We start from the raw sequence: 19,133 nt of genomic DNA, 5'->3' as shown, positions 1-19,133 counted from the left end.
AGAAGGCATGTGAAAGCAGCATTTTGTGATCAGGCTTCTCTTTTAACTCAACCCTGTGGTCTTACAGATCCTGTTGTCAGCTTGCATGCCGGACGGATAATCATTAAAGAGCTCCTCCCACTTTCTGTGGGCTCCTCCCTGGACACCTGGCCACACTGGTCAGGAGTGATGGAGCCTGTGTTTCTGCACACCCCTTGCCAATCTCAAACCTCTCCGTTTGCATTTAGACATGCAGATAACACTTTTCAAAATGTGTCTACTGCTTTCACTGTTGCCAAGATTTGTCCTACTCTTAAACTGGTGTGTTGGATTCTCCAGCAAGGGTTTAGTCCCTTGACTGTGATTCAGGCATATGAAGTTGGGAATGGGGAACTTTGTTGATGGGAGTTTGGTTTACCATGAGCATTTCTGTCTGCTCTAGTGGGATAGGATTGATTCACATGTACCCAGGTCAGATATCTGGTCAGTCCTCCACTACTTCTTTTTTTTTAAAATTATATTATTTTTTATTGAAGTATAGTAGATTTTACAATGTTGTGTTAGTTTCAGGTGTACAGAAAGTGATTCATATATATATATATATTCTTTTTCAGATTCTTTTCCATTCTAGGTGATTACAAGATATTGAATACAGTCCCTACTTCTTTATTTCTCTAGCATTGCTTACTCCTTTCCCCCAAACCCTGAAAAATCTTAGGCTGTCATACGAGCAAGTCAAGAAAAATTAGAGGGCTTCCCTGGTGGTGCAGTGGTTAAGAATCCGCCTGTCAATGCAGGGCACCCGGGTTGGAGCCCTGGGCCAGGAAGATCCTGCATGCCGCGGAGCAGCTAAGCCCATGGGCCACAACCACTGAGCCTGTGCTCTAGAGCCTGCGAGCCACAACTACTGAGCCTGCATGCCACAACTACTGAAGCCCACACGCCTAGAGTCCGTGCTCCCGCAGCAAGAGAAGCCACTGCAATGAGAAGCCCACGCACTGCAACGAAGAGTAGCCCCCGCTCGCCACAACTAGAGAAAGCCTGCAGGCAGCGACAAAGACCCAAGGCAGCCAAAAATAAAATAAATTAATTAAAAAAACAAAAAAGAAAAATTAGAGAAGCTGCCGTCCTTTTTTTCCTTTTCTCCTAGACTATGGAAATGTTGTGCTCTGAACCTTAGTTTATTCTGTCTTGTTACAAATGTCCTCTGGAGAGAGGCTTCCATCAAAGTGGAGGGCAGCATGGGACAGAGTGACCAAACAGCTGCAGGGCTCTTTACATCAGGTCAATAGCCCACAACCTTCAAACGGACCTTGTATGACAAACCCACAACAAACCCACTCCCTCCAGTGGGCTTCACGAGGTCACATCTACAAATGCCACATAAACACACATGACACCAGCAGCTGAAATGGTTTCCTTCTTTGCCTGTAATTTTTGATTTGGCCGTGGTTATTCCAAAGGGAACTGGTGGCTGTTGGACATGATTTGAGGGGAATTCCTGAGGACAAAGAAAGGGTCCTTTGGACTAACTGAGGCGCAGCTGGAGGACCCCAGGGCTGCGAACTCGGCGATAGCCGCGCGCAGGGCAGAAGCGCCGGTTTGCAGAAATCCCCTGCCAGCTGCCGACCCTCACTCCGGAGGTCGCTGACGATCCCACCACGGCGGGAAGACGGAGCGGGGACTCTGGACACTCGGCACCGGCTGTCTCCTGGCCTTTCCTGATCAAGTCTGACGCAGCGGATCTCTCAGCGGGATCACTGGGACCGCCTGGGGCAGGGAATGCGCCCGCGTGGCGGGGTTGCCGGTCTCCCCTTGCCCTCAGACAAGCTCTTTGCCTCGATCACTCAGCGTCCCTAGATGCCCGACGCAGAAGCCTGGTGCTCTTCTGCCGCCGCGGCCGGGGCAGTCAAGGCCAGCCGGAGGCCCAAGCCGCCTTTGGCACCGCCTATAACCCCGCCCCTCCAGCGACAGCCCCGCCCAGGCCAGCCCCAGCCCGCCCCCAAGCCTAGGCCCCGCCCAATCCCCGGCCCGCCCCTAGGCCGGCCCCGCCTCCTGCCCCGCCCCGACCGGAAGAAGCGCCGGCGCCCGGCACTTATAGGGCCGGGAATGGGGGTGCCACCACCGCCTAGTTAGCTCTGCGTCTGCAGAGTCCTGGCAGCCGCCGCGCTGTCGTCGCGGCACCCCCGCCCCGTCCTCTGCCCGCCCGCACCGCCCCCATGGAGCCGGCCGGACCGGCCAGGAGCCAGGGCCGAGTCCTCGCCATGCCTGCCCGACTGCAGCTGCTGCTGCTGGCGTTGCTGCTGCCCAGCCCTGGGGTGAGTGACCGGGAAGGTTGGGGTGGGGAACGGCGCGGGGCGGGCCGGGGTCCGAGCCGGGAGCGCGGCGGCGGCGGCGGCCCCAGGCTCCGTGCGCCCGGGTGGAGACGGCGCCGGGCGGGGAGTGGCGGCCTCCTGACCGGCCGGAGTGGCGGCCACGCCGGCCCCGCCGAGGCGTCCGCCACCCAGGGGCCTCGCGGGCCAGCGCGGCTGTCACGAGCAGCGCCTCCCGGGCCGCGTGCCCTCCGGCGCAACTTTGTGTCATCCTAGCGGCACCTCGGGGTCTCCAGAAGGCCCCGGGCCCTTGGGAGGCCGCCCCACCTGCCGGACCCTTCCCGCCGGTGGGCGCCAACTCGGCCTGGCGGTGGCCGCGGAGGAAGGGCAGAAAGGGCCCTGTAACCAAGGGAAAGGGAATGTCTTGCGTTTGTAATCTTCGCTTGAACTTTTCAAAATGCGAGAACTTTGGGAAACGAATGCCACTGGAAGTGGGTAAGCGTTCTTACCCTAGAGCTTGATTCTGCTTACCTGCCTTGCAGGTTTCTTGGCATTGGAGGCAGCGGGCTTCCTTTCAGGCAGCAAGACATCGTTAAGCAGGTTAAGCGGTGGGAATGGTACTCTTTTTTTCAAGACCCCATATGGGACAGCAGTGAAGCCGCTTCGAAACTTTAAACGAAAGACTGTCTCCTCACGGGAGAGCACCGTGGGGCTGTCCAAAAAGTCTTTTCATCTTTTTCTGGAGAGAAGAGCCTGGTTTACATTTATTTAACTTTCAGGCCTTCACTCAGGCTGTGGATTCGGGCACCGTGGCTGGGAGGACATTTTGTGGACAGACTTGGCTTTTTTTCCCCTTCTGGTTGGAAGAACCTAAATTAGTGAGTGGTTTTTTAAAAAAAAAGAAACAAAACGTATTGTTCAGGATGTGGGTATGGTGCATTGGAGCAGGTTCTGTTTAATGACCTCCACTGTGTACTTTTTAATATGGTGTATCAGGTACCGGGTGTCCAGGTGGAGAATTGACATGTGTATACCTGAGTGCCACAGCATGAACTCTTTGGAGGTTATGCATTTTAGGTAAATAATAGTCCGTGCTCTTGGGGTAACAAGAATTTGGAAACAGCTGAAGTAATACAAGGCCACCTTTTTCAAATTCAGGGTTATTTATTTATTTATTTAAATTAATTTATTAATTTATTTTTGGCTGCGTTGGGTCTTCGCTCCTGCGCCCGGGCTCTCTCTAGTTGCAGCGAGCCGGGGCTACTCCTCGTTGCAGTGCACAGGCTTCTCATTGAGGTGGCTTCTCTTTATTGCAGATCACGGGCTCTAGGCGCCCGGGCTTCAGTAGTTGTGGCACGTGGGCTCAGTAGTTTTGGCTCGTGGGCTCTAGAGTGCAGGCTCAGTAGTTGTGGTGCATGGGCTTAGTTACTCCGCGGCATGGGATTTTCCTGGACCAGGGCTCGAACCCGTGTCCCCTCCATTGGCAGGCGGATTCTTAACCACTGTGCCACCAGGGAAATCCCGGGGTTTTTTTTAAAGGAAAATTTGTACACACTTCACAGTAAAACTCGTGTCAGTTAAGTTTTCCTTCTGATTGAATTTTTTAAAAATCCACTTTCAAAACTGGGGTCAGGTTTTGAACTTGAACATTTCATCTTGGATTGGTTAACTGCTGCCTGGCATCTGTCCACAAATAAGAGTGTAAAGAGAGTGACCAAAATGTATGACATGGAAATCAATCATTTCATATCATCAGAGCCTTCTGTATATTGTTTTCTTTGCCACATCTTTTCGTGTGCTATTCTGTCACTGCAGTCTAGTGTTTTAGTTATTGAACAACTTTGGCTAAAGAACCAAAAATAACTATTTAGCCTTAGTTGGGACTATAGTTTCGGTTCATGTAAATATTTCCAAATTGTATTTAGAAATCCAAACTTTTCAGAGTTCATGGTAAAAGAGTCCAACCCTTATCAAAAGGTTATGTTTTAGTGTAACTGCTTTTTAGGGCAAAGGTCAGAATTTCACTCCCAGAATTACCTACCAGTAAAAATTTCGATCCCCAAACATAGTGGGAAATATTATTTCAAAATTCTAAATGAAATGCTTTGCAGCGTTTGCAGTTAAACCAGGCAGCAGTGATGTTGTGCAGAATGTACTGGCTGTAAAATCAGACAAACCTGAGTTCTTTCTGGTCCCTTGGTAGCTGTGTCCTCAGAGTCTTAGAGACTCTGTTTCCTGATCTATGAAATGGGGACAGCTAACACACTAACAGGTGTGAAGGGACCTGGCACATCACAGATAATGTAAATTCTCCTTGCCACCCGCCAAAGGTGTTTTTTACTCTAAGTCATCATTTTTCAATGTTATACTATGCCTGAGCAAGGAATATTTTTTGATGCTGTTTCTCTTTGATTGATGAAGTAACTAGTGCAGAGGAGGCAGTATTGTGATTTTCCTTCAGTGTGTGTCTGAGCCAGACATTGACTCACCTGCAAGCTGAGACTCCAGGCTACCGGATCCAAAATGCAGTTATATCGGTGTTACTAAGCACTCAGGGCTGTCTTTTGTTAATCCAGAAGGTGCTTATTCAGTCAGTGAGTTTTTCGCCTCCTTCCTACACCTGGATCTTGTGCCTAATGTTGGTTTGTGTTGCATCATTGCTGCCCTGTGATCCTCATTGTACAGTGTTTGGGTGTCACTTCTCTCAAGTACCAAAGAGACCTGTGGCACATGAGGCAGGGTACTTTCTTCAGCTAGAGGATATGCAATTTCTTTTATTCAGCCGATGTTTTGGTTTTAGAGGGGGATAAACAACTTCACGGAGAATTGCAGATCACGTGTGTACAAAAACACACGGAGACATGAGTCTTAACTAGAAATGGCCTTGCTTATCATTTATCCTGATAGTCATCACCCGCATGAATTATCCTCATAGGAGGTATCGCGTATTAATACTGCTGCCACGAGGAGAGTGAAGAGGGTGTTTCATGCAGCTCATGTTCTCAGGACTGCTGACCCTGAAATTAGACTGTAGTTGTGCACGTGCGTTTGTTTTGTTTCATTAACTCGCCTGCCCAGGAGGCTCTCCGCAGTCATATAGCTTCTAAGAGCACAAGAAAAAATGTGTATGAGAGTGATTCTTGAGAAAGTTCGACGGTAGACCATATTCCCGAATATAAAGCCAGTGAGCTATGTAAAGGTTTCTTCATGTCTGAACAGAACAGTGCCATGTGCATGGGCCTGGGGGTTATAGTTATTTGCATGCCTCCGATGGCGTCTCCATTCTTCAGGTTGAAGAATCATGGATAACTATTTCATTTTCATTGGAAACCTCTTTGGTTTGGGGAATCCACAGTAATCCTTAGGCTTAATATTGTGTGTGTTTTATAATGATCAAATGTTCTCCCTAAAGAGATGATATAGGGGAGAAGAGCCTAAGGTATCATTTTGATGGATTCTGTTTTTATTATGCACGCATATCTCGGGGCCTGTAACCTAGCAATATGATTAGAGTATGAGGCTGGCTTAAAAAATAGGGAAAGTGAATCGTAGTCTGTGAATAATAAACATGCTGGTTGGCTGTATTTCCCAGGGGCTGGGGATTTTTTTTTTTCCTATCTTTATCTTTACCTATACCCCATGTTTGGTTTCAGACTTTGCTGCCTCAGAGCAACACATGCTCAGAGTAAATGAGTGAGTGCACCAGACCACATACGGACTGGGAAAAGTAGAACTTAAAATGCGCCCCCCCCCAGATACCATACAAAAACAAACAAAAAATCCCAAGGTCCTTGCTTACATGACTTCTTAAAATTTTAAGTTCCTTTTACACAGTCTCTGCATCACTTCTGATTATCTTATGATCTTTGTTCATGTACAAAGACACGGCAAGTTGAACAGTGTAAAAATGTGTTCTGTATTTTTATTTATTTAATTAATTATTTATTTAAAAAATTTTTTGTCTGTGTTGGGTCTTTGTTGCTGCGCATGGGCTTTCTCTAGTTGCGGGGAGCGGGGGCTACTCTTCGTTGCTGCACACGGGCTTCTCATTGCGGTCGCTTCTCTTGTTGCGGAGCACGGGCTCTAGGTGTGCAGGCTTCAGTAGTTGTGGCACGCGGGCTCAGTAACTGTGGCTCGCGTGCTCTAGAGCACAGGCTCAGTAGTTGTGGCGCATGGGGGCTTAGTTGCTCCGCGGCACGTGGGATCTTCCCGGACCAGGGCTCGAACCCGTGTCCCCTGCATTGGCAGGCGGATTCTTAACCACTGCGCCACAAGGGAAGTCCCTGTGTTCTGTATTTTTGTTCAGTTTTTTTTTTTTCACAGAATGTCTCCTGTGACCTGTTTGGAAATGTTCTCAGTGCACCATTGTATTTGTCACTTTCAGTAGCACCTTAGTAAACCGTCATCCACTCAGAAAGCATTTGAGCCTTCTGTGCCCAGCCTCAGGTTAGGGACTGGGGTCATAGCTGAGCAGGGTTGATGTGGTAATAAGCCACGCTTTGCCTGGTGATCACCCTACTGGGGTCATATGGGTTCTTTCCAGTTTTTCCACTATTATAAGAAAGGTGGATTTCCTTTTCTTCAAATCTTTTGTGTGTTTGGTGCTTTCTGTATGATAACATGGGAAGACTTGAAAAAAAATCTCTCAAAGTATTATCATATTTGTGGTAATAAAGAAAAAAGAAAGCATAGATAGTCTGAATTTTAAAAAAAGCACAACATATCTATAATTCTATTACCCAAACATTACTTCTATTAACATTTTAACAGCTTTATTGAGCTATAATTCACATAGCATACAATTCACCCATTTAGAATATACAGTTCAATGACTTTTAATATATTCACAGAATTGTGCAGCCACCACCACTATCAATTTTATGATATTTTCGTCATCCCCAAAAGAAGCTCCATACCCATTAGCTGTCACTCCCCATTTCCCACAAACCTCCCAGCGCCTGGTAACCACTGATCTACATTTGTCTCTGTAGATTTGCCTGTTCTGGACATTACATATAAATGGAATCATGCTACACGTGGTCTTCCGTGTCTGGCTTCTTTCACTTAGTGTAATGTTTTCAAGGTTCATCCATGTTGTAGCCTGTATCAGTGCTTTGTTCCTTTTTATTGATGAATAAATATTCCATTATGTGGATATACCACATTTTGTTCATCTGTTCTTCATTTGATGGACATTTGGGTTTCCCCTTTTTGGCTGTTATGAATAATGCTGCTGTGAACATTTGGGTACAGATTTTTGAATGGCCATGGATTTTCATTTTTCTTGGGTATATACCCAAGAGTGGGATTTCTGGGTCATGCGGTAACCCTCTGTCTAACCTTTTGAGGAACTAGCAAACTGTTTTCCAAAGCAGCTGCACTATTTTACATTCCCACCTGCAGTGTAGGAGGGTTCCAGTTTTTCTACATCCTCCCCAACACTTGATATATACTTTTTTAAAGTCAAGTTAGTTTTATTGTCTTGTAACAGTCTAACATGTAAGTCTTAGCTCTGACATAAAGATGCCCAACACTTGATATTATCTGTCTTTTTTATTATAGTTATCCTAGTGGTGGCGAAGTTGTAACTCCTTAGTTTTGGTTTGCATTTCTCTGATGACTAGTCTACTCATATTTTTTTTTTTTTTTTTTTTTTTTTTATTCTTGGCTGCATTGGGTCTTCTTTGCTGTGCGCGGGCTTTCTCTAGTTGCGGCGAGCGGGGGCTACTCTTCATTGCGGTGCGCGGGCTTCTCATTGCGGTGGCTTCCCTTGTTGCGGAGCACGGGCTCTAGAGCACAGGCTCAGTAGTTGTGGCACAAGGGCTTATTTGCTCCGCGGCATGTGGGATCTTCCCCGACCAGGGCTCAATCCCGTGTCCCCTGGATTGGCAGGCGGATTCTTAACCACTGAGCCACCAGGGAATCCCTTATATCTTGATATATGTCCTTCTAGACATTTTTATGTGCACATATTTGCAGAGATAATGTTTTTCTTCCCCAAACTGGAATATAACATGGATCTTTCTGTGTCAGTAAATTTAATTCTACAACATTATTCTCACTGGCTGTGTGATACTTCTGTGAAAGAGTATACCGTAATTTGACTGTTCAACCATTTAGATATTGAGGCTGTTTTTAATTTTCATTACTATAAACAATTGTGATAAACCTTACTGCTAAACTCTTGAGCCCATCTTAACTGCTTAATTATTTTCTTGGGATAAATTCCTAGAACTGGAATTTACTTGTCATATGTACTCTTTTACAGTCCCCTCCTCCAGCCCCCAAGCAATATTAGATGTTTTAAAAAGCACAGAACTAACCTTAAATTGGTTTCATGATAGCCATTTTAAAGTAAGCTGTTTTCTTTTAGCAGGGTGGATTTTAAGTCTGAAAATGGAATGTTTAGGTTTTATTTTGCTTATATTTTGAAGACCTGAATAACCACAACAGTTTCTTTATGACACCCTATGTACCTAAAAGCTATTGAGAAAATGTTTTATTCTGATTTGTTAATAGCTTGTTTGCAGGGTCCTTTGGTCTGCAATGGTTTCAGATCAGCTTTCTAGCAGATGTGGCTCCCATGAGCACTCTGAAATACCTCGGGATAATTCTGTGAGTTTGGTTTTAAGGGTAGCCCACCTCCTGCAGAAAAGATTATTATTATTATTATTTTTTGGCCGTGCCACGCAGGTTGCAGGATCTTAGTTCCCTGACCAGGGGCTGAACCTGGACCACGGCAGTGAAAGCACTGAGTCCTAACCACTGGACTGCCAGGGAATTCCCAAGATTCTTTTGGTAGTTGGTTATGAGGCCATTTAAAATTTTGACTCAAGACTGTTCGTAAATCAAAAGTTGATGCATTGTTTGTCTCTTTTGGAGGCCATAGTTCTTAAAACATATAGCTTGTCCATACAGCTGTTTTTCCTAGCAAAATGAACATACCACTTGACAATAAAGTGAAATATTTGTTGGCAGCTTGTTTTGTTTTTCCCACAAACGTACCTGGACTTACTCATCCAAAAGAGTGTTGTCTCTTTCAAAATAATAACCCCTTCAGGGTCAATGTTCATGTCAAACAAATTAGTCTTTTTTTTTTAAACTTCGTTTAATAATTCAACTTTAAAATGAAAAAAAGAGCCCTAAAAAAGCAAATATTTATTATTAAGCCTATTATCCTTACACAATTCCTTCTAGTCTCTGCTTGAATATAACTTTGACGTGGTCCACACTGAAGTTTTGATCAATACTGTTATTACCCAGCTTGATTGCACAATTTATCGAGGACACTTGGATTCTTGGTTGTTTCTAAAAACCAGTGAGAGACTTTCTGCCACTTAGAGGATTCAAAAGTATATTCTTTGAAGGTAATTTCCAAAAAATTCCAGATGTATTGTGAGCAGAGGGGGCACGTATGGATAAAAGTTTAGCTTCCCGTCCGAGTATGTTAGACTCCTAGAAGGGATCTTGCTGGTTTAGACCAATAAGTCTTAATATTTCCCCCGCCCCACCCCCACGTAAGGAACGGGATGCATGACCACAGTGCGAGCAGGTTAGAACCTTCAAGGGTGGTATTTTGGGGCACGTACCACCCTCACTCAGGCATCGCCCTGCCCTCCCAAGTTGAACAGTCACTGCTCTGCTGTGTTCCCAGAGCACACAGATGAGGAAGCTGAGGCCAGACGGGGCCGGTGACCTGTCCGTGGTCAGGCGCCAGTGGCAGAACTGAACCCTGAGTCTGATCCTCCTGCTTCCCTTTGAAGAGCAGCCCCTGCAGTGCTTATGTCCTGGTACATCTGTTAGAACAAATAAGTCCAGATACCCCAGTCACACCTGAGGAGGTGGCCAAGCCATGTTGCAGTGAGAGATGGGATCTAGAGAAGGACCAGAAGAGAAGAAAGCAGGCTTTCCTGTAAGCTTGGGGAAATGCGCAGATGATGCTCTTGTTCCTTCCAGGAGAGTCGCAGCCTCTTACCCTTTGTTTCAGTCAGAGAAAGATGCAGATTTGGGATGGAAACACTGCTTTACCCTGAGCATCTCCATCAGGGATATCAACCGAATCCTGCAATCACGGGGAGAAATGCAGGTTAAGAGGCCCTTACACCAAGTTCTCAGTTTAAGCTCTTTTCTTTGCTTGAGGTCTAATAATATCCAAGCAGGTGCATGTTTTTCAGTAAGATCTTGCCCCAAAATGTTTCTGGAATAGTAAAACCGAAAGTTCATGTCTTCGAAGTCTTTAACCAAAGTTTCTTTTCCATCCTGCAGTCACAGCCTTCGGCAAGGGATCCTGAAAAGGTAGAAAGAACTCTTTAACGATCAGGCTGGGTCTGGGGTGTTCGCCTTTGCAGAGGCCCCACCTCCCACCAAGTGCTGGCACCAGGAAGTGGGTATATGATGACAGGAGAGAGAGTAGCCTTGGCCCTTGGGCCACAATAGAGGGACCTCAGTTAGCTCAGGTGGGTCTCGGGAGAGGGTAGTGAGGGAGAGAGGAGGAGGCCAGGAAAGTGCCCTGCATGGGGGTGGTGCACTTCTCTTGCTGGTTTGTCCTAGAGGGCAGGGACTGTGTTTTGCTTATCTTTGCATCCTCTCTGGCATTTAGCACGGGTGAGTCGGCCGTACCCCCTGTAGTGGGCACTCAGCAAGTATTGACTGAATTTCTCTTTGAGGCTCTTGAAGATGCATAAGACAAGGAGCTCTTTTATCATCAGGCGACGTGGGCTGTGGATTTGCGGGGGGATAAGGAAAATGTTGCTTTAGCTGTAATCTGTATTCTTTAGTGAGATCTTATCAATAGCATTTCTTTCTACACAATGAGAGGGGTTCCAGGATACTTGCTTGGGTGGACATGACCCCCAGTGTGTGGCGCTCTCTTGATAGGCTCCTCATATCAGTCATGAGGTTAATTTTCCCACTGCCAAACCCCAGGAGATAAATGGTCTGTGATTATTCCAAGTCAGTTTCATTTTTTACTCAGCATGATGTTTCACTATTAAAAAATGAACCTTGATCCAGGGTTGTCCTCTTCTGTATTAAACATGATTTCCCTAGTTAGTAGACTAATTTATAATTATCATTCAAAACCACCCCTTCCCTCAGTGGATTATTTTCCCTCTCTATTTCAGATGAGGGAATCATTGTTTGTCCAGGCTGCGGGAATGTGTGTCATGGAAACCGGATTTTTTTCATACATTATCTGAACAAATAGTGCTGTCAGATCCCTCGAACCTGGCATTGTCATTGATCTCCAGTTGGGTCAGAGGACTTCGTTGACCAAACTAACTCAGATCTCCTTCCTCTTAAAGCAAATGACCCGTGATTCCTGAGGGGCCTCCGGGAGTGAGAGAAACACCTGTCTGGGAGGCCACAGCTGCAACCGGGAATGTGTTACTTGAGGCAGTGCTTCTCTACCCCAGCTGACTGAGTCACCTGGGGACCTTTTAAAATACCCTATGCCAAGGTCCCACCTCAGATGAATGAAATCAGAATCTCCAGGGGTGGAGGTCGGCATCCTTTCTTTAAAAAAGAAAAAAGTTTTTTTAAACCCCAGGTGATTCTAACATGCAGCCAGGTTGAGGCCATCAAGTAAGTCCTGTTCCTTTCTCCTGGACACAGCCATTGTGTCCACCTGTGCCCTGTGATGTCACAGAGCCCTGGACCAAACCAGAGCCAGCCTTTGGCTTTTTTTACGGAGAAGTTAGGACTGATACATTCTTCTAGTTAGTGGCAGAACTAGAAATAGAGAACCTAGCATTATGTGTTTTCTAGTATACTATGTTTCCCAACTTTTAAAGAACAAGTAATTCCAGACAGATGGATTTTTTTTTTTTGAGTACTAACTACTGAATTTGCTTTTTAAAAAATCAGCTTTAACTGATAACTGACCTTAAATTCAAATACACTTAGTTACTGAATTATAAGATGTTTGGAATTATTTAAAGTTCCACTTACGCTTATTTATTATTTTTGCCTTCTCCGTACATTAGGAGGCCTAAGGAATCCAAACAATACTGTTTTCCAGGTTCCTTCACATACCCTGGTGGGTAAAATCATCCTTCAAGTTTGAAAAGAGCCTTCTCTAGCCAGAGTGAAGTAGCTAAGCGGAGTGGGTATGGGAGAAATTTGCGGAAGGAGTAAGTTGGACAGTTAAAGTACAAGAATGAAGCATATCAACAAAAAGGGGATTTCTTATCAGGATGAGAACATGTACGTTGGAAGCAAATCGCCGGAGGGCCCAGTTTGTGATGCTCTCCTTCCGCTCTCTGTGTGAGACCTGGGTATCTGGACGGTCACCGGCCTCGCAGCCTGAAGGGTTTTTACTGCAGGTGCACCGTTGGAAGGCCGCACCGCAGAAGGCCTTGCAGGAGATGGCCGGTCCCTGTCTCAGCCGCTGCACCTCGGTTATGACTCAAAGAATCCTAAGAGCTGGTTTAGAAACAAGAGGAAACTCACTTCTAAAACTCACATGGACTGGGCTGGACCAAATCTAAACTCTGCTGGAACCATGTTGACAAAGGTCAGTAGAATTGGAAGGTCACCTTTTGAAGTCAGCCTCTTTTTTTTGGCCGCCCCACACGGTTTGTGGGATCTTAGTTCCCCGACCAGGGATCGAACCCAGGCTCCCCCCCGCGCAGTGGAAGCACGGAGTCTTAACCACTGGACCTTCAGAGAAGTGCCTGAAGTCAGCCTCTGAACGGGGCTCGGCATCTGACCGAACACCTGGGTGAACTCCGGGCCAAGGTCTGTGTTTCTCAACCGAACTCCATTCTAAAGGAAATCCCAAGCGGCAGCTCCAGTTCTGTGCTCATTAAGTAGGTAGATTGGCATAGTTTGTCATTTTAGCTGTTTTGAAATGTCGTTTATAGGCACAGTCTTCTGTTTTTGTACGTGTTTTGACCCACACGATAAAAATGTATTCTTCCAGTGAGTGGGAGTTGGGAGGTGAGGGGTTGGGTGCTGGGAGACTTTGGACAAACGCGTTATTTCCCCTCTGTTTCCTCATCCGTAAAACAGGGCCATGGAACTAGAAAATCTCTTCAGTGGGCCTATTTCTAAATGTCTTCGAATTAGGAACCATTTAGGTTAAAGGGACGAGTCCCCCACCTGTACTGTTTCACACTCCCTCTTCGATGGGTCGGGGAAGGTGGGAGGCTGCTCTGCTTTGAGCCGCCCAGCTCCCCAGCTCCAGAATGTAATGGAGCCCAGCTGTTCATCCATTGGTTCATCCCCCGGTTTTATTGAGTACATATTATATGCCAAGCACTGTTTGAGGGGCTTGGGACACATTAATGAACAAAACAAAGACTCCTGCCCTCGTGAAACTTCCATCTACTTGGCGAAGACAGACAAGAAACAATAGCATGATAAATACTAAATATATAGAATGTGGGAAGGTGATAAAATCCTGTGGAAAGAACGAAAACGTAGGGCAGAGCAAGGGACCTGGGGGCCTGGAAGTTGCCCCAGCAGCGGGCTGTGGTTTCTCCAGGCATGGCTCACTGGTCCTGCAGGGCCCAGCAGAAGCGTGGGGCCTTCCCTGACCACTGGGCCCTCCCCACACTCTGAGTGCCATCCCATCATTAGTGTTGGGGTCACGATACTCATTTGTCCTCCAGTTGGTTTCTCATCTAATCTTCAGGCGGCCTGGTGTTGACTGCTCATGTATGTTTGCAAATCCTGAGCAAAAATGAGGTATTGAGTATAACTGTTGTCAATTTTTAACAGTAACATAACAAGAGAAAGTTTAAAAATCTGTCAAGGAAACCTCAGAAGGCCCTGTGACTCGGGACAGAGCCAGCAATTCTTTGATTTTTTGATGGTTCTGCTCCCAAATACACATGTGATGTGTGTGTGTGTGTGTGTGTGTGTGTGTGTGTGTATTTTTTAAATATTTATTTATTTATTTATTTATGGCTGCGTCGGGTCTTAGCTGCGGCACGCGGGATCTTTCGTTGTGGCACGCGGGCTCTCTAGTTGTGGCGCAGAGCGCATGGATGCTCAGTAGTTGTGGCGCACGGGCTTAGTTGCCCCGCGGCATGTGAGATCTTAGTTCCCCGACCAGGGATCAAACCCGCGTCCCCTGTATTGGAAGGCAGATTCTTAACCACTGGACCACCAGGGAAGTACCTATATATATATTATTTTTACAAACAAAATTAAATAGTTTTTTTCTATTGTGGAAGTATTTATAAGATCTCCAGATAAATTCAAATATTGCAAGAAAGGCATAAAGCCAGGTTTAGGGAATCTGACCTCAAAGGCACCACCTCCCTCTGAACAATCCAGTGACTTCATCCAGTCATTCTGTTAGAGTTCATTTTCCACTTGCTGTGGTCTGGTTTTGCAAAGAAGAAAACGGTTTTCTTTACACAGAGAGATTAAGAACAAGTTTATCTGTAGTTTTGGTACTCGAACTGGGGACCAAACCACAGCTGCTTCTAAAACCAACCCTATGTCATTCTTATCTGATGGTTCAGTACTTGGAAGTCTCTGGGGCTTTTGGTGAGGGGGGCGGGGTGGGGGGAGTTCAATCACTTACCCGATTTGTGGTTTGGAGAAGCACAGAGATCTCCCTTTCGGTTTAGGAGGTGGTTGGTTTTAGAGTCTATGGCAAGTACGTGTACTTGAGAGTCACTCACCTCCTCCTGCATAACGTTAGTCGATTTCTATGGTGTTTCTTTTCCCCACCCTGAACCTTAAAGTGAATCAGATTATTACTAATTTCCAGTGTTCAAATAGTTAAAGATAAGTGGGGACAATGGGATGTTGAAAGACCAGGATCAGGCATGACTGTGTTCAAAGGCATCAAGACTTCTAAACTCTCATTCTCGTGTGGGTTTTGAGCATGTTTTGATTGGTTGGGGGCCGGAAGAATCTACAGTAAAGCGTGAGGAGAGGTGAGGGCCTGCTAAGCCATGGATCATCATGCTTCTGAGCTACAGGGCACATCCAACCCAGTCTTCTTCTTTTTTTTTTTTTAATATATTTATTTATTTATTTATTTTTGGCTGCATTGGGTCTTCGTTGCTGCGCGCCGGCATTCTCTAGTTGTGGTGAGCGGGGGCTACTCTTTGTTGCGGTGCGTGGGCTTCTCATTGCGGTGGCTTCTCTTGTTGTGGAGCATGGGCTTCTAGGCGCGTGGGCTTCAGTAGTTGTGGCACGTGGGCTCAGTAGTTGTGGCTCACGGGCTCTAGAGCGCGGGCTCAGTAGTTGTGGCACATGGGCTTAGTTGCTCCGCGGCATATGGGATCTTCCCGGACCAGGGCTCGAACCCGTGTCCCCTGCATTGGCAGGCAGATTCTTAACCACTGCGCCACCAGGGAAGTCCCTAACCCAGTCTTCTTACTTTATAGAATCAGAAACTGATGCCCAGAGACGTTTAATGACTTGCTCAGAGCCCAAGCCAGGACACATATTCCTGTGCCCTGTCTCATTGTCTTTCAGCTTCCTTGGTCCAAAAAACATCTGTTGAGCATCTGCCAGGCTCGTGGGGATACCTTGGGGTATTTTACTTGGAGTTTAATTTTTTTTTTTCAGTTTTTCTTTTTTTTTTGGCTGTGCCACGCAGCATGTGGGATCTTAGTTCCCCAACCAGGGAACAAACCCGGGCCCTCAACGGTGAAAGCATGGAGTCCTAACCACTGGACCTCCAGGGAATTCCCTTAACTTGGAGTTTAAAGGATGAGTAGCAGGTTTTGGGGTCGCATGAACATAGGATAGGCCAAGGAGTAAGCAGAAGGCCTGAGCAGGGAAATGTGGGCTCAGAGTCTTAAGGAGCTGCTCTGGGCAGGGCCCGGGCGTGCTGCCAGGTCAGCTTCTGGAAGGCACAGTCATGGAACCTGCCGTCTTTTCCCCGGTATTGCACTGTTTCTCTGCTAGATGGTAAACTCCTTGAAGGCAGGAGTCTTATAGGCCTTGAGGCTCCAGCGCCTCATGCAAAACAGGACCCTTCTTTCTGTGTATCTGTAGGAGAAAAGAGTCCAGTGTGGGGTGGGGTTGAAATAGGTGAACCAGCAAGTTAGTTGGACGTAGAAGAGGCAGTCAACAGGAAGAAGCGTGAACCAGGGAGTGCCTGGAAGAGACTGATAAATACTGCATGTCCTTGCCAACCTGCCTGAGGAACGTGAGCCCGTGATCCGGGACTAAACGTCGATCCCTGAGGTTAGTGCCCACTGGATTTCTGCCGCCTGTAGTGAAACTAGCCCTGGAAGTGACTGCGGGTACTGCAGAGAGGGAGCCCCAAGGAGAGGAAGAAGAGAGGAGGGGGCCTGCTTCACTCCTTCCGAGGGGGCTGTGTGATCCCATGCGTGGGGTCTGGACAGAGAAGTCCCTCAGAGGAGGGGTCTCGAAAGCAAGAGACCTTGCGTTGGAGGTTGTTCTGTAGGCCACATTTCGCCACAAAACCAGCATTGTTAAACTCCCCCATGAAGTTTCGGCGTGTTATGGTCCTGTTCAGCTGTAAACCGGCTAAGCAACACTAGTCTGACGTTAGTATCAATGAAAACACCAGAAGAGACTCACCTGGGGTGTGAACAGACTGGTATACCTAACGCTTCAGCTTCGAGGAGCGCTTTTCCCTCCGGATCTGCTTTTACACCTGCATGAACAGCACGCCCTCCTGCTCTTTCTGTGAGCTGCATAGGAAACAAATAAAACATGGATTTTGTGGCCCACTCCATACAAGTACACACTCGGCCTTCTTTTTTTTTTTGCCACACCACGCGGCTTTCAGTGTCTTAGTTCCCTGACCGGGGATCGAACCCGTGTCCCCTGTAGTGGAAGCGTGAAGTCCTGACCACTGGACCGCCAGGGAATTCCACACACACTCGGCCTTCTATCTGCTTCCCCAGCCCCTCCTTGTCCCATTCCCCGCTCTGCTTTCTCTCTCCAGCAGCACTGGCCCGATAGGTCCTCGAACACAGCAAATTATTTTCAGTCTCAGGGCTTTCACATAGGCTGTTTCCTCCGCCCAGGAAATTCTTCCCTTCCTTCCCCCGTTCCTGTAGATCTTAACTCAGATGTTACTCCTTCAGAAAAACCGTTGAGGGCTTCCCTGGTGGCACAGTGGTGGAGAATCCGCCTGCCAATGCAGGGGACACGGGTTTGAGCCCTAGTCCAGGAAGATCCCACATGCCGCGGAGCAACTAAGCCCGTGTGCCACAACTACTGAGCCTGCGCTCTAGAGTCCGTGAGCCACAACTACTGAGCTCACACGCCTAGAGCCCGTGCTCTGCAACAGGAGAAGCCACCACAATGAGAAGCCCGTGCACCGCAACAAAGAGTAGCCCCCGCTCACCGCAACTAGAGAAAGCCCACGCACAGCAACGAAGACCCAACACAGCCAAGAATGAATGAATAAAATAAATAAATTTATTAAAAAAAAAAAAAGAAAAACCGTTGACACTGTGATCCACACCCCCTCACATGAGACCAGATTGGCTTCTCCTTTTATTCTCTTATGGTCTCTTTCATAACACTTACTGCAATTTGCTATTCTGTTTGTGTGATATTTTTACTACTGTGGTCCCTTATTAGACTGTAAGCTCCATGAGGGCAAGAATCAGATCACTGTTGTGATTAGATCCTAGGGTCTTACACAGCTCTTGATTAATCAGCATCATAAGAACTGACACTTATGTGATGCTCACTGTACGCTAAGAGCTTTACATATATTAACTCATTACGCATATTAACTCAACACTCCTTTGAAGTCGGTATTATTGTTGACCCCCATTTTACAGGTGAGAAAACCAAGGCACAGGGAGGTAAGTGACTGCCCTTCTAGCAGCCACATTATATTGCCCAGGCACTAAAAATGAAGCTTAACAAATATATGTTGAATTGTTCAGCATCTTCAGAAAATGAGGGCTACTACATAAGTGAGTTTCCAGGTAATTCAAATATAGTCCTAGAACTTGTAACGTAGTACCATTTGGTGAAAACCTTTTCAGCAGTTATACTCTTCTTCCTTCTTAAACACCACAAGCCAAACCTATTTTAACCTTGTCTTAATTATTCTAGATTGTCAGCACCAGCTCTTACACTATTGCTGTCTGCCCACCAGAGTAAGAGATGGGGAACAATTGAGGTCTGGGGCAGAGTGGATAATCAGGTTTTGAGTTTTGTTTACTTTCTGATGGTATCTTTGGCCAACACCAATTTTTTTAATAAAATGATCTTCCCTAATATTTACATAACTCTTGTCTTTGACATTCTTAATATTTATTTTTCTTTCCAAGCATTCAAAGGGATATTGCTGTTCCTTAATTTTCAAAAAAAACAAAGATTTGGAAGCTTAGCCACCTTGCCCCACAGTTCAGATACCCACGGAAGCCAGTCTTCTGACCTGGAGAAGTTGGCATTGAGATTGGGTGACCTCCAGATGAGGCAGAAGACTGACGGGGACGGTGACTTTACGAAGAAAGGTCCCTGGGAGAATGGAGCCTGTTGGCGGTAGGGCATGTCCTGTTGAAGCCTGTCTCCTCCCCTCTCCTGGCCCTGGAGAGCCATTTTTCCTTTCTCCGGAGGGAGTTCTGTCCTCCTCGGTGTCTGGAAGGGATTCTTCCTTGAACCCAAAGGCGTGGTATCTCCTTGCTGGTAATTCTTTCCTGCTCCTGTTTCCCGCCTACCCTTGATGAGCTGGAGGAAGCAGCATCCTTCCATCTCAGCCAGTTTCTCAGTCCTCAGTTTTCACACCACAACTCCATAGGTTTGGTTGTGCCAACAGTCTTCCAAGCAGTTTCTGACGCTTTCCTGTCTCTGTCCAAATGTGTGAAAGTTGCATTGAGATGCTTACATTTGCCTCTCAGAGGAGCCTAGAAAATAGAAACCTATGCTGAGGGACTT

The 19,133-nt window shown here is 46.7% G+C and overlaps 1 protein-coding gene across 1 annotated transcript in view; it reads left to right on the top strand.

Annotated features, from left to right (window-relative positions):
* The first annotated feature begins 2,023 nt into the window (after window positions 1-2,023).
* ERN1 (endoplasmic reticulum to nucleus signaling 1) overlaps window positions 2,024-19,133 on the top strand; it is an 82,271-nt gene continuing 65,161 nt past the window's right edge. Inside the window, exon 1 of the mRNA XM_061175718.1 lies at window positions 2,024-2,297. Coding sequence (XP_061031701.1) covers window positions 2,199-2,297 — 99 coding nt within the window. The 5' untranslated portion in view covers window positions 2,024-2,198. The remainder of the gene's footprint in view (window positions 2,298-19,133) is intronic.

Source organism: Eubalaena glacialis, chromosome 19 (genome assembly GCF_028564815.1).
Source record: "Eubalaena glacialis isolate mEubGla1 chromosome 19, mEubGla1.1.hap2.+ XY, whole genome shotgun sequence".
Lineage (NCBI taxonomy): Eukaryota > Metazoa > Chordata > Mammalia > Artiodactyla > Balaenidae > Eubalaena > Eubalaena glacialis.
Note: the sequence above shows the minus strand (reverse complement) of the source record. Positions and strands in the feature narration are given on the sequence as shown.